At 40.1% G+C, this 18,247-nt stretch overlaps 1 protein-coding gene across 3 annotated transcripts in view; it reads left to right on the top strand.

The window, feature by feature from the left end:
- Positions 1-18,247, top strand: part of PPP3CA (protein phosphatase 3 catalytic subunit alpha) — a 165,791-nt gene that overhangs the window by 118,262 nt on the left and 29,282 nt on the right. For all 3 annotated transcript variants that reach the window (XM_082052098.1, XM_082052097.1, XM_082052096.1), the window contains exons 4-7: positions 5,191-5,302; positions 6,095-6,240; positions 8,056-8,195; positions 16,684-16,761. In XM_082052098.1, the coding sequence (XP_081908224.1) occupies positions 5,191-5,302; positions 6,095-6,240; positions 8,056-8,195; positions 16,684-16,761 (476 nt within the window). The remainder of the gene's footprint in view (positions 1-5,190; positions 5,303-6,094; positions 6,241-8,055; positions 8,196-16,683; positions 16,762-18,247) is intronic.

Below are 18,247 nucleotides of genomic sequence, written 5' to 3'. Positions count from 1 at the left end.
TATAAGCTATTATCATTAAGAACAGAGGAAGAAATTGCATAAGGTAGGTGGAAGGCATTTGATAATGCGGAGGGAAAAGGAGAAAAGTATTTGGATAAGGCACTCAGCAGAAATTACAGTCCTTGCCCCAAGGAGCTGTTGATCTAGGCGCTCAATCCTTCACCTGCGCTTCATTTTTACCAGAGATAGCTCCGCTGTTTGAAGGGGGGGTGTTTTGTGTCTTTAAAATCAGTTCTAAGCGTGGTGTCACAAGAGGAATTACAACAGTAAATCAAAAAATGTCAAAACCGTAGATAGGATGAGATGGGGTTTCTTGGCACAGACCGAACCTTTATCCCATAGCCGCACTCTCTTTTCCGTTTGACCTTTTGGCAGAGCCTGAGCATTTCTTCACTTAGAATAACAAAATTCTGCAGGTTGCGATATCTGATACCGCACACTTGTTTCCGTGTCTCGGGAGCTGATAACGTTTCCCTGTTGTGCTTGTGCACTGTTCCAGGGTTTCGACTCCGGAGGAAAAACCCATCCGTTCTCGCTTTCAAACAAGTTTTATGGCCACGGAGAAAAGAACCCCAAATGATCAAAACAGAGGGCTATTTTTAAATGCACAGAATAGTTAGAGCATAAGCGGTTCTGCAGGAATGGGCTGTAAGGAAGAATGACTAATCTCTACCTGAATCTGAAAACTCAGACATAAATGCCAAGCCATGTGTACATCTAGACGGCTTTTTACCAACATTGGAAAAATTACAATGAGTAAATACCGACTATAATGCATTAATAATATTATGTAAATGAACTGTTGGAATTATTTTCCTGCTCAATCCCACATAAAACTTACAGGCTTAAATGTCAATTGAATATCATCTGGTACATCCTGATGATTTTTGACACAGCAGAGAGTTAAAATATGGAGAATTAAACCAACGCTCAAAATGAACAAAACTGGAGTTGTGTTTTAAGGTTCAAAACATTCATACATATTCATTTCCTCAATGTAAAGACCAGAATTCCAGAAGGAGAAACTGTTTCTGTGGTATTTCTAGCAAGTACAAAGTGAGTTGTTTGGGCTGAGTCTGGAATTTGACCGTCAGACCTTGTCTCGATTAGAAAAGCATCTGGTGTTTGAGATGCCCCTGAACTCAGTGAACTCTTAGAAATGATTAACCGGTCTCTCCCAAGAAAAGAATTGCATATCAATAAATTTGTGTTAGTAAACTGTGAAGTAAATGCTGCTGAAGCCTTCCATACGCTTTCTTAGACTTCATTGGAAGAACAAACACCTTTCAGTTTCTTTCCTTGCTCTACTGTGTTAATGTTCCCCAATAAACAGCTTGATTTAAAAGAGCTTTGGCTGGTCAGGAATAGCAAATTTCTCTCAGAGCAAAGAACATCTTAATACCTTAATTATCCTAAATTTCCTTGCAGTTTTCTTCTATATAATGGTAGCAAATACATTGCTCTCTTGCAAGAATGCACATCTTGTAAGATGTCATTTTTTGCTGACCAGTGCTCCTCAGAGCTCTGAATATTCAGTAATTCGGCAAATTCAGGTTATTTTTGTGTATATTGAATTCCCAGATTGGAACATGTGTTTTCATTGCCTTGTCCTGTGGCAGCTCTTCCAGAGCGAGTCCCCAACGCGCCAAAAACCCCCTTTTGGCACAAGGTCCGACGAGGAGAACCTGGAGCCAGCACTTGGGTGTTTGTTTAGGAAGCACAAGCTGTAAGAATTAGAAGAACATTTAGGAAAAATCATTTTCTAGTCAATTTTTGGTTGAAAAAGAGGTCTGTGCTTTTTGGATGTTTTGAGGTTTTTCCAAAATGGAATTAATGTGGTCTGTACACTAGAAAAAGACTATAAGGCAAGTAGCAACATTTTGCAGGTGATTGCTTTTAATTGGGAGACTAGCTAGAGGAGAATCTTGGAATAATTGAAGTCTAGAGATGCTAAAGTTCAATGCAGGCGTCAAAACAAGATCCCAGAGCAGCCTGGGAATATTCAACGGGTGTTTAAAAAGAAAGAAAGAAACACAAATCGAATTATCAGAACGAGATTCCTGAGCGTTTTAGAACCAGCCCAGACCGTGACCACAAGGAATGGATTCACTGTTACTCCATGAGAAGTCTTATTTCCACAGCAATAGCCTTTTTAGTTATTAAATATGCAGCCTGTATGTACACGAGCACTTGTTCTGGAAATGCAAAACCAGGTAAAACAAGAACACGTTGGCAAAGAAGTTGTGGCAGGGACTATAAGTTGTCACTGAAGATGGGATTGATGCAACCTTGTTGTTCCATAGCAGACCATTAAGATACCGTCCTTTATGCCTGAAAGCTGGGGGGAAAAGCAGAGTAAAATCCTGTTTGCAATGAAGACACTACAGTTTTTTCTTTCTTTTCAGTAGAGTTCAGTGTTTTCTTTCCCTGTGCTCAAGGTAGTTCAGAAATGGCGAGAACTTGTGAGTACTTCGGTTACAGATGCGATGCATCTTTATTGTGAAATAAATAGTCATACCGGTAGTGCGAATGCAGTTATGTTTGTAAAAAGGTAGATGGTTTCCATTGGGGTAGTTATTCCATTTCAGAAAGCTGTACCTGGACTAGGCACTGTGATGGTGCAATTATTTCGGTGCAGTTAAATTAATATGATTTTTATATTTAGGTGAGGTGTGTGTGAGCTGCAGAGCGGAGGAACTTGAGATGCATGCAAGACGTCTGGGGCTTTTTGTTTTCAGCAGGAGCTGGAATGTCGGACTGTGCAAAGGCTCAAATTCCGTCTGCAACTACGCAGTTAGATCCCGTTTTGAAAATATGTGCCTTTGGCTTACGTGGTGCTTAATTGCACAGACCTTTTATTCCTGGTGGTGAGGCTGCCAGGTTCTCATCAGGAAAACAGCTTGAGTAGAGGAGCTGGGAGGTGCACAGATTACCTCTTTGTTATACACTTATCTGCTATTCCAACAGCTGAAAGACACTAAACAAGTAAGCAGGGGTGCAGTTTGAGGGCTGGCGTGTAAGAAATGTAACCTGTTGGGGTTTTTATTTTGATGGTATGAAATGAGACGAGCCAAAAATACCTTAGAGATGTCCAGATTGCAAGGTCACTTCTGTACACTGTACATAGTAAAGCAGATCTGATGTGCTTTATGTTCCTGATGGAAACGGTTGGAGGGGAAAAAAAGGAAAAGGCATTTAAAAATTTTGCTATTGGGAAGCAGTGTTATCGAATAGTTGAAAACTGTCAGCTCAGATTTGCAACAAGGGTAAATTATCATCAATCTTTTGACTTCAATAAGAATCACGATATACAAAGCGCAGTTAAAGAAAAATAAAACCAGAATGTTTGCTTGTGATATGTTGTTCGGACATAAGTTTTTTGTATTTAAATGACTGTATAAGTTGAAAAGCCATGAAAAAATGTCACACTTATATTTGTCGTTCAGTTTGCATGGAAGAAGAAATCTGCTAAATAGTTCTTGTTTACTATTATGATATTACAGCACTGGAATTCTGGACAGAAAATGGATACAATTAAAGGAATTCTCTAAACAGAATAAGCCTTTGATATGGTACCACTGAAAACAACACAAAATGTGAATGCTGGGCTTACGTTTCTTGAATAGCGTCAGGAACCACGGAACGTTCTGGTCTGCATGGGTTCTCTGGTACCTGCTCCATCTGGTTCCCGTGAGCGCTTTGAAGCAAGCGCTGAAAAGAGAAACAAACAAATCTGTGAAAAGCAAATGTAAAGAGATCTGGCCATAAACAAGTACCAAATGCCAGAAAGATACAGCTACAGCTTTATTTCCTTTGCTTTCCAAATCTGGATGATATTTTAAGTACCTAGTGCTCAGTGCACTCTTGCCAATGAAAATGAAAAACTCAGTTATAAGGGAAATGTAAACCACACCTTTTTTATTTCTTTATTTAATAAAGCACTTTATCTAAGCGCTAATCATTGTGCTTTTCTAAATTACAAGGTGCTTTGGCAGGATTAGAAGCTCTGGGGTAACTTAGACGCAACTTTAAAAGCTGGAGCATTCTATGCACGGATGGAGGTGTCACTTTAAACTTCTTGTCTCGCAACATTTACATCAAATTTTACCAGTGAGTTCAGAAAAGTGGAACGTTCTCTGCTCGTTTTACCTTGTTCTGGGCCTTCGTGAGTAGAAGAACAGAAATGATGGAGTGCAGGCAGAGCATCCAGATGTTTACATGCAACAAATTCAAGACAAGTAGTAATAGTATAAAACTCCTGCTGCTCTATAATTATCTATGAATAGTGTGAGGCTTAGCACAAACATAAAAATGTCGCATCCTTTTTCCTGTTGTTTTGTTTTCTGTGTAGCAAAGAAAGCAGAAATCAATAATATGTTCAGACACGATTAACGAAATTCTTCTGTTTCTTCTCTTTATCATGAATTGTGGAGGGGAATTCATAGTGTACAAATTTAGATGCTTTACATTGACAAAATTACGGATTTTGCTCTAAGCAGAAACCGTGGTTAGGAGTATATTCAGAATTTCCAAGATATTTACTATTAAGGTAAAGATACTTTCTCAACAGAACAAAGAGAAGTATTAGGAAGTCGTTACAAATGAAAGCGGGGGATTTTTGACACCTTTTATTTCTCATACGACATTTGTGCAGTTTGTGAATATTTAAGAAAGGAAGAGTTGGAGGAGATGTTTTTCAGACAGTTTTCTAGATGGTTTTGAGAGGCCTGAGCAGAGATTACCCTCTTCAAGCCTTCTTTTTCTATCTTTAAAAGCATATCTAGAAGAAATGGTGCCTCACATAGAAATCGAGAAAAGGCTTTATAGAAGCTTTTGTGGTAATTGCATTTAATGCAAGATTTTTCTGGATTTTTTTGCTTGGTTGTTTGTACAGAACAATGTTAAATGGGAAATGAAAAATGTTTATGTGAAAACTGTGGGATTTGGGAAGATTCGGTATTTCCTAAAGTGTGGGTTACATTGTTCTAAGGCAACTTTTTTGTAGGCCGTAAAATGCAGATCTTCTGTGGCAATGTTTGCATGTAATGTATGAAGAGACAAGTTTACCTGGTGAATAGACAATACTTTTTCGTCTGTTTTTCTTGGTTTTTGATGCTGAAGTGGAACATAGTGGTTGAATGACATAATTAATCACGGATCCTGTTTTCCTCTCTTGTTTCTGATTCACAGTGTGTGCTGTACTTGTGGGCCTTGAAAATCCTTTACCCCAAAACACTGTTTTTACTTCGTGGGAATCATGAATGTAGACATTTAACAGAGTATTTCACATTTAAGCAAGAATGTAAGTCTACCTTATAACCTTTCTCCTCTGGCCTGTTGTTTTTTGGGGGTTTTGGGGGTTTTTTCCCCCCTTCCTTTAAGTATAGCATTTTCACATTTACCTATACGCTTAAATTTCTTGATGTGCTCTTTTTATAACAATTCCTTTCTGTGTTACAAGAAAGGATACAGTGACACATAAAAGCTCATTAGATATAGACCTTCAACTGTACAATGAAGCTTTATTTTCTGTTGTTGAAATTATTGCCGTAAGTCTGTGTTCCCTTTTTAGCATAGGGGATAGAAGAAATGTTAATTGGCTCAAAGGCTTCATGGTTTACTGAGTTTAGTATGCGTATTGGTAAACGAACATTTCAGCTTCATTCTACCACCTTGTCCATTTCATAATGGCATTTCTGTGGATAATTAATTATAAAGGACTGGGCTAAATTGTGATTACTTCATAGAGAGCTTTGAGCGATAATGTGGTAGATTGTCACCATTCAGCAGACTTAAAGGCTTGCTGTATAGATTTCATGGTAGACTATAATGGTAGATTAAATTCTTTATTTACTGTTTTTTAGAAGAATACAGCAAACTTTGCAGGACTTTTATTAGCCTCACCTCAGAATGTGAAGAATTTTTCCGGTGGTGGCTAACAATAATACTAAATAATATTTTAGCAAGCTTTAGCATGGTCTTCAATGCAAGAGAGAGCAGTGAGAGCAAGACTGAGATATAAAGTAGCATCCTGATTTCTTTTTGCCTTGTAAATGTCGACGGCGCATTCTGATACCCTCTTAATCTTTAAAAGGTAAAATCAAATATTCAGAACGAGTATACGATGCCTGCATGGATGCCTTTGACTGCCTTCCCTTGGCTGCTCTGATGAACCAACAGTTCCTGTGTGTACACGGTGGTTTGTCTCCAGAGATCAACACCTTAGATGACATCAGAAAAGTAAGTCTGAGTAGTGCTAATAAGCCTAATAAGCGAACAGTTAATCACCAGCAGCTACAACTTGAATCCTTTTTCACTGTCTTTCTTTCGTGTAAGATGCTTGCGTGTCATTTTGACATTCCTGTTGATATTATCACCTTTTAAAGGTCTTTTTAAACAGAACATAAAAGGAATCGCTCTAATTAGTTGTGTTTTATTGAGGTGAGGAAATCAGCAGCGTCAAGTAAAACACAGAATGTGTCGTCTTTGTGTTCCTGAAAAAAAAAAAGTGTTAGGTAAATAAGTATTTAGGACTGAATGAGCACATAGCGTTAATTTCTTGTAAGTAATATACACCAGCACAATGTAAGAACACTATCTGATGGGTCCTTGCGCCTTATGAGGCTTTCTGCCCTTTAGCAGAAAAGAGAGAAAAATAGCTCTAGAAAAACCTCACAATACTTAAAAAACATCCAATAAAAAAGTATGGTATGATTGCAGTGAATATAGTCAAAACAACAACTTAATTCTCAATAGGTCCTGCCACATTTTTAATAGTTCTGCGCTTGGGTGCCCAGCAAATTGTCTGAGCAAGGCTTAGTAAGGTGGTGCCTATGAGGTAGTTTTGTGTTCTGAGAAGCTGCTTATAGACCCCGAGAAAGTGCAGAGAAGGATGTCAAACAGTTTCTCCATGTCATCCAGTGTCGTTGCTTGTTTTGTGGGGTTAACTTTTCCAGGTGTTTTTACTGAATGTAAAACTGTGTTTCTGAGATAAAGCCTCACTATCTCATTAAGCAAAAATATTGTCTGCGTAAGAATTACCTGCCTTTGCAACAGTGTAAGGGCAAAGTAAAGTTGTTTAGCTCTCAGATTCTAGATTAGGGTCATTAACAGCTTCACTTTTCTTTTTTTCCCCCACTAGCAGGTTTATTCATCTTTGGCAATCAACAGCAATTCATTTTGTATATTTATGAACTGGTGTTTAATTTAAATGAATTATCGTTACAAAAGCATTAATTGGTAGAGGGCTGAAATAAGTTAGAAGTGTATGTATGCTATGAATATTTCATGACAAGGATGCAAAGGTACAATTGTAGAGCTCTCTTATTAAAACTTTGAAAATATATAAACCCACTGCTTATTCTCTAATTTTACTTTTTTTTTCTCTAATTTACTTAATTTTCTAGATCTTTATTTCATGTTACTGGTCAGAATAGAGAGTGTGTTGGACCATGAGCCTGATTCACACACCCATCTTAATAAGGGCCAGGTTTACATTAAAGTGTTCTTGCCAAGGAATACTGAGTTGTAATGTTTCCCTGTTTTGCTATACTGTGTCTTATTTGCAGTATGATTCTATATAATTGGGATATTTTAATGCCAATAGTGAAGGCAGAAGGAGGAGATTTTAGGTGCCTAATTAGAGTTATGAGAGCAACAAGAGTGTCATGGCAAGATGCTGTAATGCAGAGATGTTGCCTTGGTGCTTAAAGTGTGCCGTGGTGGTCGAAAAACCACAAAATGCAGAAATAACGTTTTGTATCTTGTCCACTGAAATGCTTGCAAAAAAAAAAAGGAGAAAAATAAAAAATATTGCACGCAAAAATTCATGTAGAATGGGAATCCAGTTTATCTGTTCCTTCTCCTCTTCATCAGTGTTAGCAGGGAGTGTTTTCCTGTTGCTTTGCCGCTGAGAACAACCCAAAGCTGAAAAATAGGTTGCTTTGGGTCTTCGTTTGAGAACCCGTGGAAGGAAAAAATGGCAACTTTGCTCCAGTGTTCTGGTGACACGTAATTGAAAGAAGTTAGTAGTTCTTTGTCTCCTATTTTTCTTAGTTAGATCGATTCAAGGAACCACCTGCGTACGGCCCCATGTGTGACATCCTGTGGTCGGACCCGCTGGAGGACTTTGGGAACGAGAAGACTCAGGAACACTTTACTCACAACACAGTCAGGGGGTGCTCATACTTCTACAGGTGAATATTGTTACTTCCAATGGGTTTCTGGATGTGAACGTGGTGGGTTTTTGCAGTATAGATGTTTGCTTGAAGTTCATGGAGCTACTTAGATAATTGGACCTTCTTTTTCTGCAGGCTTGCCTCATTATCAGGTAAATTCGTGTTTGGTTTATTTGTATCTTGCTTTCACCCACGACGGGAAAACCCTAAAATGACTTAATTATATTTACCAAACCCTGTGTATTTTGCTTATTTCTGTTCTTGTAAGTTAGGGAATGACTGTGTCACTTTTAAAAAGGGGTCAGTAACTACATTTCCAGTTTGAAAATTAGAACTTAATTTTGAATTAAAAATGCCAACTTGATACCTATTGCTGTGCAGCATAAGTAAGAATTGTGATTTCCCCACACAGGCACTTTGGTTTCCTCCCAGTTTTATCAAACTTTTGAGAATAATTCTTTCCAAGGAATTCAGGATTTGAAATAGCATTGGTTTAGTGGGACTTGCTGAGAGCTGAAATGCAGATGAGTGCCCATAACATTCTTGCAGAAACCTGTATGGGCTTAGATGCAAAGACATCAAGTTGAAATTCATCTTCGAAATTGCTTCTTTCTGTTGATGTTAGCGAGTAAAATACAAATGAGAATATTCCTGAAAGAAGTGATGGGGATAGAAGGAAATCTAAAACTAATCTGTGGGCTAGTTTGTGATTATTTAAAGGAAGGTTCCCAGAGTAACAAAACTGGCAAGAGGGGGGTGTTAAATGCCAAAAGGAGCAACGTACCTAGTGAAATCTTAATTAAAAAATTAACTTTGTTCAGGAGATACGTGAGGATGCTATTGAAGTGTTAAAAGGTTGTCGATCTTTTGAAGGGAATGGTTCTGCTTCAGCCCATGCCAACAACATGCAAGTTTATGTTTTCCCAACATAAGAAGTGAGGAATCCAGCTCTTGTCGCTGTCTTAGAAAATCTCACCTTGAGCATAGTTGACTCGTAACTCTTTAATAAAATGTCGAAAGCAAATCAATGCATTCCACCAGTAACCAGGAGACAGAGCCGCTAGAATCAACCTCCTTGTTGGTAATGTTAGCAGGAAGGTAACAGATGGTTTGAACTCGGAGAAATCAGTTTTCCTGGTCCTTTCTTTGAGCTGTAATTGCCGCCCTTTTGTGGGCAAATCACGCCGCTGCCTTCAGATCGATAACGTCTGGAAGGTGCTCGATAAGCGTGTTTGGTCTCGTTATGAAAGGAGGTGTCAAACTGCGACAAACAACTGATCGGTGCAGAAATGGGCTCGTGACACCCAGGGCTGACATAATCTAAAATCATTCCTCTTGCTTTCAGCAGCACCAAACCCTGGCACAGGCCTGAGACTCCCAGGCACTGCTCACTGCAAACAGCGAGTAACAGTGGTTTCCCACCCATTGAAATCTCTTACAAAAGTGAAAACCCTTGCAAACACCTTCTGCTTAGATACAGGGCTTATTAGGTACTGGAACAACCTTTAGATTTTTAGGTGTTTGTTTCCAGAGTTCTGTTTCTTACAATTATCATGAATTTTCCCTAACGTATATATCAGTTTTCTCCTGGAAATATATCCAATCCTAGTCCATGTCTTGGCCCGTATTCAGAAGAGCACATATTTTGGGGAAAGAGGAAATATTGGGAAGATACCTCATTTTCAAGGCATGTGGGAGGGTCATGGAACTGCCTCATGACAAGAGCAGACGACTCGCTTGGAGTCACGTTATCTGAGATTATATGAAGGCAACTGTTACTTGTCAAAGAAGTACCTGATTGCTCTTAAAGGTCACAATTACCTGATAAAAAGACCATATCCATCAGTGTGCAACATGTAGTTTTACTTGACTTATCTAGTTACTTTGAGAAAAGGAGCAAATTTCCCTGAACAGCCAGCTCAGCTTGCAAAGGAAGGGCTGAATTACGCGATCTCCTTCAAGAATGTCCATTGATAGGGTGGACTTTGTTTATTCTTCACTGAATAAAACTGCTTAGTTTCTTCAGTCATTTCCAGAAAGGAAAGTTAAAAAGATAGCAGTGGGCATTTTGAATGGCACAAATCAGGAATGTTTCAGATACAAATGTGAGCCAATGTTTTCTAGATAATCAAGATCTCTTAATCAATTGCAGGAAAAAACTGTAATAAATAATTTTAATTTTATCAGACCTGTTTGTTATAATGGCAAATTTCAAGCAACTTTTCCCTGATTTGAAGTTATTTCCTCTAACAAAATGCTGTGAGGAAAGTAACAGTGATGTGGCTTTGTAATTCTGTGCATGCAATGTGTTAAGCTAAACCTTTCAAGTTAAATCATTTCCATTGAGCCCAAACTCTTTTGTGAAATGCTGGGCCATTTGTGTGAACTAAATATATATGGGAAAGTACAAAGGCTGTAGCTTACGGTAGTACGACGAGCTTTTCTTAAGTGATCACTCACGTACAAACTATTGAGTTACAAACCCATCAAGTTGTTCTTCAAGAAATTTGGTTTTGCACACGAGTTCTTTGAACTGTTACGGGTAACGCTGTAAAATGCCAGATCTTGAAAGCACAAACCTAACCTGCTGTTTAGAGATGTAAAGAACAGTCAGCTGAATTTTCAAGGGTGCTAAGAGTGAATGCTTATTACACGCCTTTTGCATCCAGCAGCATTTCGCAGTGTGGATTGTCAAAATGTACGGATCCTTGGAAATAGCAATAACACAATAGAGTGAAAAGTAACTGTGAAATTTAAGTATTTTTCGGAAATGTATTGCAGTTCTCTGTACCTTAAAGTGAAGGAAGAATAATAATATTGAGACTTCATTTTCCCCTTTCTGAAATGTAAGGTTGTGTGTCCTTCACTGTCATGGTGATGTTCGATCCAATTTCATGAAAAAAAAAAAGTAGAAATAATTAATGGAGTGCTAGTTGTGTAAATTATTTTTCAATTATGAGCTAAGTGGAGCTTTTCTTTCACCTTTACTGATAGAAAATATTCAGGGAATGTTATAAACTAAAGGGAATTAATTTGTCCCTGAGTGATCGGGTTTTCTTAGTGAGTTTAATATGAGTTCTTGAGGAGAACTGAGCTTTGTAAAGCTCATTTACTGCTGACTACGTTGATATATTTTTTAGAAATGGTTAGCAGTGGCAAGAGTGACCAGTGTTGCAGACCCCTCTAAGATTTACCTTGGGCAGCAGTGAAATTGTTTGGCCTTATCGATTCTCTGGGGTAGAATAACAATTCTGGCCCTGCCAGAACATCATTTCAGTGGTTTGGTTTACAGCGTGTTAACTTTGTGATTACGCAAGGACTAGAGAGATGTCTGCTAAAAGCTTTTGAAGACTGTAGCGTGTTTCACCTCAGGGCGTGAGGCACAGTTGCATGAATGTTTTTTTGCAGTAGCAGCGTTTTAAACAGATCCCTTTGCCCACTTTTCCTTTCTCCCTTCTCCCAGGCCAGAAGCTTTTCCTGCCCTCACGTTATCTGCCCGGCTGTATTGGTAGAATTGCTCATGTGCTCCATCAGATCACAGAGTCACAGAATGTCAGGGGTTGGAAGGGCCCTGGAAAGCTCATCCAGTGCAATCCCCCCATGGAGCAGGAACACCCAGATGAGGTTACACAGGAAGGTGTCCAGGCGGGTTGGAATGTCTGCACAGAAGGAGACTCCACAACCCCCCTGGGCAGCCTGGGCCAGGCTCTGCCACCCTCACTGAGAAGACGTTTCTTCTCAAATTTAAGTGGAACCTTTTGTGTTCCAGTTTGAACCCATTACCCCTTGTCCTATCATTGGTTGTCACCAAGAAGAGCCTGGCTCCATCCTCCTGACACTCACCCTTTATATATTTAATAACCATTAATGAGGTCACCCCTCAGTCTCCTCTTCTCCAACTCCAGAGCCCCAGCTCCCTCAGCCTTTCCTCACACGGATGATGCTCCACTCCCTTCAGCATCTTTGTTGCTCTTCGCTGGACTCTCTCCAGCAGTTCCCTGTCCTGCTGGAACTGAGGGGCCCAGAACAGGACACAATATTCCAGGTGTGGTCTCATCCAGTTTTACAAATAATGACTCTGCGGAGCGATGCGTGTTGGTTTGTTGCAATCCCGTGCAGGCCCCTGCTCTGCAGACAGCACAGCACATGGCGAGGAAAAGCACGTGGAAAGAGATGAGCTGGGCACGGCAAAGCAGCAAAAGCTTTTGCATGCACACTGAAGTGTGAGGTCAACTGGTTTTGCTGAAACCCTTTTTTATACGCGCTGAAAACCCTTCTTTATATGTGCGTGCAACCTTAGAGGAGCTCATGGGCTAAATTTAGATGTCCGCTTTTTAAAGTAATGTTTGCATCTTTGCTTTAATGGTATGATGAAAGATATGGAAAAAAAATTATTAAATCCAGCCAGTTTTTCCAGTTGTTGATGGAAGAGCAGCTTGAAAGCATCTGCCATTTTGGTTCATGTTATCAAAGTATTTCTTTCAAAACAGCATAGAAGAGAAACAGAACCAATAAACCTGGGCGTGAGGTGTTTTAGTGAAAGAAGGATGCCGAAGCAGGGAATATCACAGTCGCATACTCCTTGGAGAATAACACCTCTGTGGCTTAGCCGTGGGGTATTTTGTTGTTCCTATGAGTCACCGCTGTGGTGTGATTCAGCATGACACATGAAGAGCAGGCAGAAGGCTGGGCCGGTCTGGAAAAGCCTGGGTTTGTTGCGTGGGGGGGGTTCTGTTTGTTTGTTTTCCCTCTTGGCCAACTGCTGTATTTCTGGCTCAGCCGAGTTGCAGTCTGGGCTCTAGAAAGCAGGGCGAGGAGGAGGGTGTTTCTGGGAGGGCAGCGACGAGGAGGAACAAGTCGGGAATTTGATTACAAGATGGTTATTTTCATTAGGAAGATGAGGAAAAAAAATTGCGAGCAGACGGCTTTTCTGCAAAAGCTCCTTTCTGAGAACTTCTGCCATAATCTCTGTTGGCATTTTGCGAGAGCTCCTGCTGTTTACCTGGAGGGCATGTATTTTGGAAGGAATTTTGTTTAACACGAAACTGCATTTGAGCAGGAGCAAACTGATGTTAAGAAGCGCTGGAAAATTGAGCCCGTCTTTATTGTCGCAACTGAAACAGTGACAATTTTGCTTCTTGTCACCCCCTGTCTCAACAAGTATCTAAAGAACAATATCTGAGACTTGCTTTGCCTTTTTCAAAGTAAAGCATCCAGATAGGCTGCTCAGGGAGTGTTGTGGCCCAGGTAAGACAAGCACATGCTCATTGCATTTACCACACTATTCACTTAGGAGAAAAGATGGTAGCCAGATTATTCTGTTTTGGGATTATTTTGCATGGATCACTATGTGCCATCTCTGCTTTTCTAGGCATGGGCCCTGTAGGATATAAAATAGAGACAAATCCTGCTAGTCCAAGTCTGTTTTCCATGGATTTATGAAGAATAAGATGATTAGGAGAAAGAAAAATAACTTTTGTACTTTGAAATGGAAAGCAGAACCTATCATGTCTATTTAGGAGCATTTTTTACCATTTCATTATGTCTGCTTTAAAAACAGTACTTAACACTGGATGAAAAGAATACTATGGGGAAAAAAAGTAACAGGCTAGACATTTTGAGCAGATGCACTGATAACGAACATAATCAACTGTCTGTCAGATTTTCCAGTATAGACCCCAGTTTTCAGAAGTTAATGTAAAAATTTCTAAACAAAATGTACCATAAGTCTACATTTAGTCACAATTAATTATGAAAAGAAATGCATGCAAATTAGTTCTCATTTGCCAGTGGTTTGAATGGCAGCCTGTCAGCATTAGAGATCGCTGCGGTTGCCAGAATGATACCCCACATAAGCTGGGAATTGAAATGATTTTAAAATGGCAATCTTTGTAGACAATTCCAAATACCAAACCTGCAACTGAGAATACATGCTGGATGGGTCAAGTACTGTTCTGGTGGGGTTGTAGCCTCTAGCTGCAAATGACATTTCAGCTTCGGAACATCCAGGGCCGTTGGAAGCGAGCAGTTGTGTTTCTGTTGGATAAGCTGAAGGAAGATGATGCAGAAGAGGAGACTTAGAGGTGAGCTCAGCACTCTCTAGAACTACCTGAAGGGCAGTTCTAGCCAGGTGGGGATTGGTCTCTTCTCCCAGGCAGTCAGCAATAGGACAAGGGGCCATGGGCTTCAACTCTGCCAGGGGAAATTGAGGCTGGCGATTAGAAAGCAATTCTGTGCAGAGAGAGTGGTCAGGCATTGGAATGGCTGCCCAGGGAGGTGCTGGACTCACCGGCCCCGGAGGTTCTTAAACTGAGATTGGGCATGGCACTTAGTGCCATGATCTAGTCAATGGACTGGAGTTGGACCAAGGGTTGGGCTGGATGATCTCCGAGGTCTTTTCCAACACAGTCCATTCTGTGATTCTGTGTGATTAGATTTTGCGTTATTTTTTTTCCCCGAGAGTTTTCGTGCATGAAGTTAGAAAGCGATGGGGCTATGAACTGATTGCAAGTGGGCTCTGAGGGTGATCAATGAAGTAATGACTGCAGCAACAGGCCTTTGTATAGTGTTTAGTTGATTATTTTTTAACTCAGTGTGATTAGCACCAGCTTTTAATTAAGTATTTTTGCATAACAGTGTTGCTGTATGACTGCATCTTGCCCCAAGGTGTTGCAAAACACTGTGCTCTTGCCACGCTCTTTCGTAATACATACAGTTCTGTAACATAATACCTCTATGTGACTTATGCACAGAGATTGGGAGGGTCTGCAAGTTTTGTTTGTGTCATTTACAGGCACACTGCGAGCCCATCGTGCTGCAGAACCAGCACAGAAGTGGTCACCGAGGTGCTTTAGTGTCTTCCCCAGCATCTTGTATTTCCTTGTTCAAACCTTTGCGGCTGTTTTGTTGTTTGAGCTATGGAAGAGTTGAATTGATAGTGGTAAATAAACACGGTGGATGGATGTTAATGCAGGGTCTGTTTTGATTTTTCTCCAACCACGAGGTGACGTTTCAAAACTACCACGTGAAGTTTACCCCGGTTTTGAGGGGTTTTTTGAGCAACAATTTTGATGTTGCTCTCCAGTGTGCCCGGCAATGAGAAGAGGGAATTATAACATCTACGTGTCACACCCTGGGCCTCAAATGCAGGAAAATCTGTCCCCTGGTCCCACACTGCTGAAAGGTCATGAAATACAAAGCAGTCAGCTGAACCATTGCTTGGTTTCAAGAGTGGGAAATCAATCTGGCTACGGCAAAACAAATGCATAGGACTGGCATGAAGAGAGAGGAAAGGGAAATGCTATAGGTGTCATCTGAATAAAGATTCTTTCCCACCCCTTGATGTTTTTAAGGGGCCTGGCAAGGTTTTACCAAATCTGCAAAGTCTCTTTTTATTCCAGCACCACTTTTCCATGCACTTCTATGCATGTTCTTTGCCCTGCTTTGCTCTTGCTGCAGTTGGCTTTTGACCGGGGAAGCCAGGAAGTTTTGGCTTTAATGAGCTGTGTGTTAAATTGCTAATGAGGAGAGAAGTTTTGCTTCCTGTTTTAAAGTGGTGGTTGTCCTTGAACACAAGCACGAAGAGTCATCAGTGGTTTAAACGCAAGAAGAAAACAATCATTAAGGGCGAGGGGGGCACAGGCAGGGGGACCAACTAAACCACAACCACTTATTTTCAAAAGTACCATTTATCTAGGTATAATTTTAAATAACTTTTCTCTGCAAACGCAGGATTTCACACTTGCGCTGTCAGAACTGCATTCAGGTTATGCCATGTTTTGTTTTGCTCTTTTGTGGTTTCCATACGTGTTCAGTGTCTCAAACAGCAGGAAGGGTTTTCACAGTGCTGGGGGTGTAGGGAAGGGCTCCTTTGTTCTCTTTGAAAGCAGCACTATCCATGTGCAGTCAAATATACGCCAGAGATTCCTCTAGAGTATTCCTCTCTCACCATTTTTGGTTTCTCTCATCTAGTAGAACATGTTTTGGAAAGATGTATTCTCGATGGGCATGTTTTTGGCATTTTGGAAGTCACAGAATTTACATTTTAAGTTTCCAAGGGAAAGATAATTCTTCTTTATCAAGGACATGAAGTTCAGAAGGTCAAACGTCTCCAGTTTGGCTGCTTCTGCCTGGCTTTCTCCCTCTCTTTCCCCACACCACTGTCTTATATGGTGTCCATAAGCAGCCTGTGGTTTTCTATTGCAAGCAACTATTGTATCACACTTTTCTTTTTCTAAGTACATTGAACTTCAAGTACAATACAAGAAATTGATTTCTGACAGGTGATTTTTGTTATGTAATGAATTGCAGCCTTCCAGCCTTCCTCTCCACGAAGTTACGGGGCGGGAGAATACAAGAGATGCTGGTGTTGTCTCTCCCAAAATCTGCCCGCAGAGCAGGGGCTGATTTCATGAATGATGCCTATGGGGTGAAACATTTTTTGATGGCTGGAGCTAAATGCGCTTCTGACAATGCCATAACAGGTGCTGTTATTTTCTTCCAACAGTTACCCTGCTGTGTGTGAATTCCTACAGCACAATAACTTGTTATCTATACTCCGAGCTCATGAAGCCCAAGATGCTGGGTAAGTATGTGTGGAGAGGGGGCACTAGTAATATATAATGGCTCAACATTGTCAAACAGAGCAGGGGAAGAAAGAAAAACGGAGGGAGAATGACCTGGAAATCTTAAGTTGCAACAACTCTCACTTTTTATTAATATTATAAAAGCATTCACTGTTATTAGAACATATTTTGCGTGATTATTACTGAGTTATACTCCTGTATTACTGAGGACTTCATGAAACCTTATCTATCCCGTTTAGTGATTTTATGTGGCGTAAAATGACCAAAAGGGATTTGGATGCCAAATGTGGGAGGGAAAACCAATTCAGCTCAGCAAAAGATGATTTGCTGATGTGCCTGAGACTTGTGACACGCTGACTGACACGATGCTTTGGAACTGATTGGGCTCAGGAGGCCAGAACTGGCATCTCTTAAGTCTTTCACACTTACCCGAAACTTCTGGGCCTGCTGGTTTTGTGCTTTACCAAGAAAATAAACTTGTGGGACTCAATAGCGAAAGATTGTTTAATGTGGGAGTATCAACAATGAATATAAGGAGTTTATTTAGACACTGTGTGCAAAAACAGTCCAGTTCAAGCACTGGGTGGTGTTGATGGTTCCCTCATTAAACTGTTGCCAGTGTAAAGGTAGAACTTTTTATCTATTAATTGAAATGTACCATACTTGTGAGATTTTAATGAAGGGTTGGGATGTGAATAAATAGCTTTGCATATCTTTCATAAATTATTAATGTGTTTATTTGGAGGTAGAAACTTTACCCAACCTGAATAGTAATAAAAGATGAAGTAGCAGGATTGTAGGAATGAAGTCGATATTCACTATGCATGTAAAAAGCTATTCTGAATGTTTGAATTACCACATACTTAAAAACCTCAATGCAATTAAAAGCAACTTATTACTCTGCCAAAAATAACTGGCATGAAATACCCAAGGGTAATGAAATTTCATTTTTATTGTATTGCTTTCCAATAAAGGGCGAAAAATAACGTTTTGTAGAAGGCACTGCATTGCAACTGTACAATGGTTGCAGTAAAACTGTTGTGGATATTTGCCAAATTCTTCGGACTAGAGAAGCAGTACTTGGTGTTACTTGTGTCTTAGTAAGACAAAAGTACTATTTGCTTGGTTTGCTTCCAGTTACTTTGCAGGTTTAATGCTTGGTTGATCACAAGTTGGTCCAACAAGCCCTTTGTTTTTCATAAGGCAGCAAGGTTAGGCAATGAAAACATGCGAGCGTTAATGAACTGGCTAATAGACTGGGTGAGATCAGATGCAGACAACCCCGTTTCCCTTCCCTTTCTCATACTTCGCACCCCCCGGATGGATGGCATGGATAAGCTTGCAGGAAATATTTCTTTGCATGGCTTTAAAAAGTATATATGCATGTTTTTCTCTCTTGACATTTATAAAAACCAGTGCAATGAAGTACTAGGACGTTTCGTGCTTTGTTTGGTCCGCAACAAATGCACATACAACAGCAGGCAA

The sequence above is a fragment of the Streptopelia decaocto genome (assembly GCF_964273445.1).
Source record: "Streptopelia decaocto genome assembly, chromosome: 4".
In the NCBI taxonomy this organism is placed as follows: Eukaryota; Metazoa; Chordata; class Aves; order Columbiformes; family Columbidae; genus Streptopelia; species Streptopelia decaocto.
Note: the sequence above shows the minus strand (reverse complement) of the source record. Positions and strands in the feature narration are given on the sequence as shown.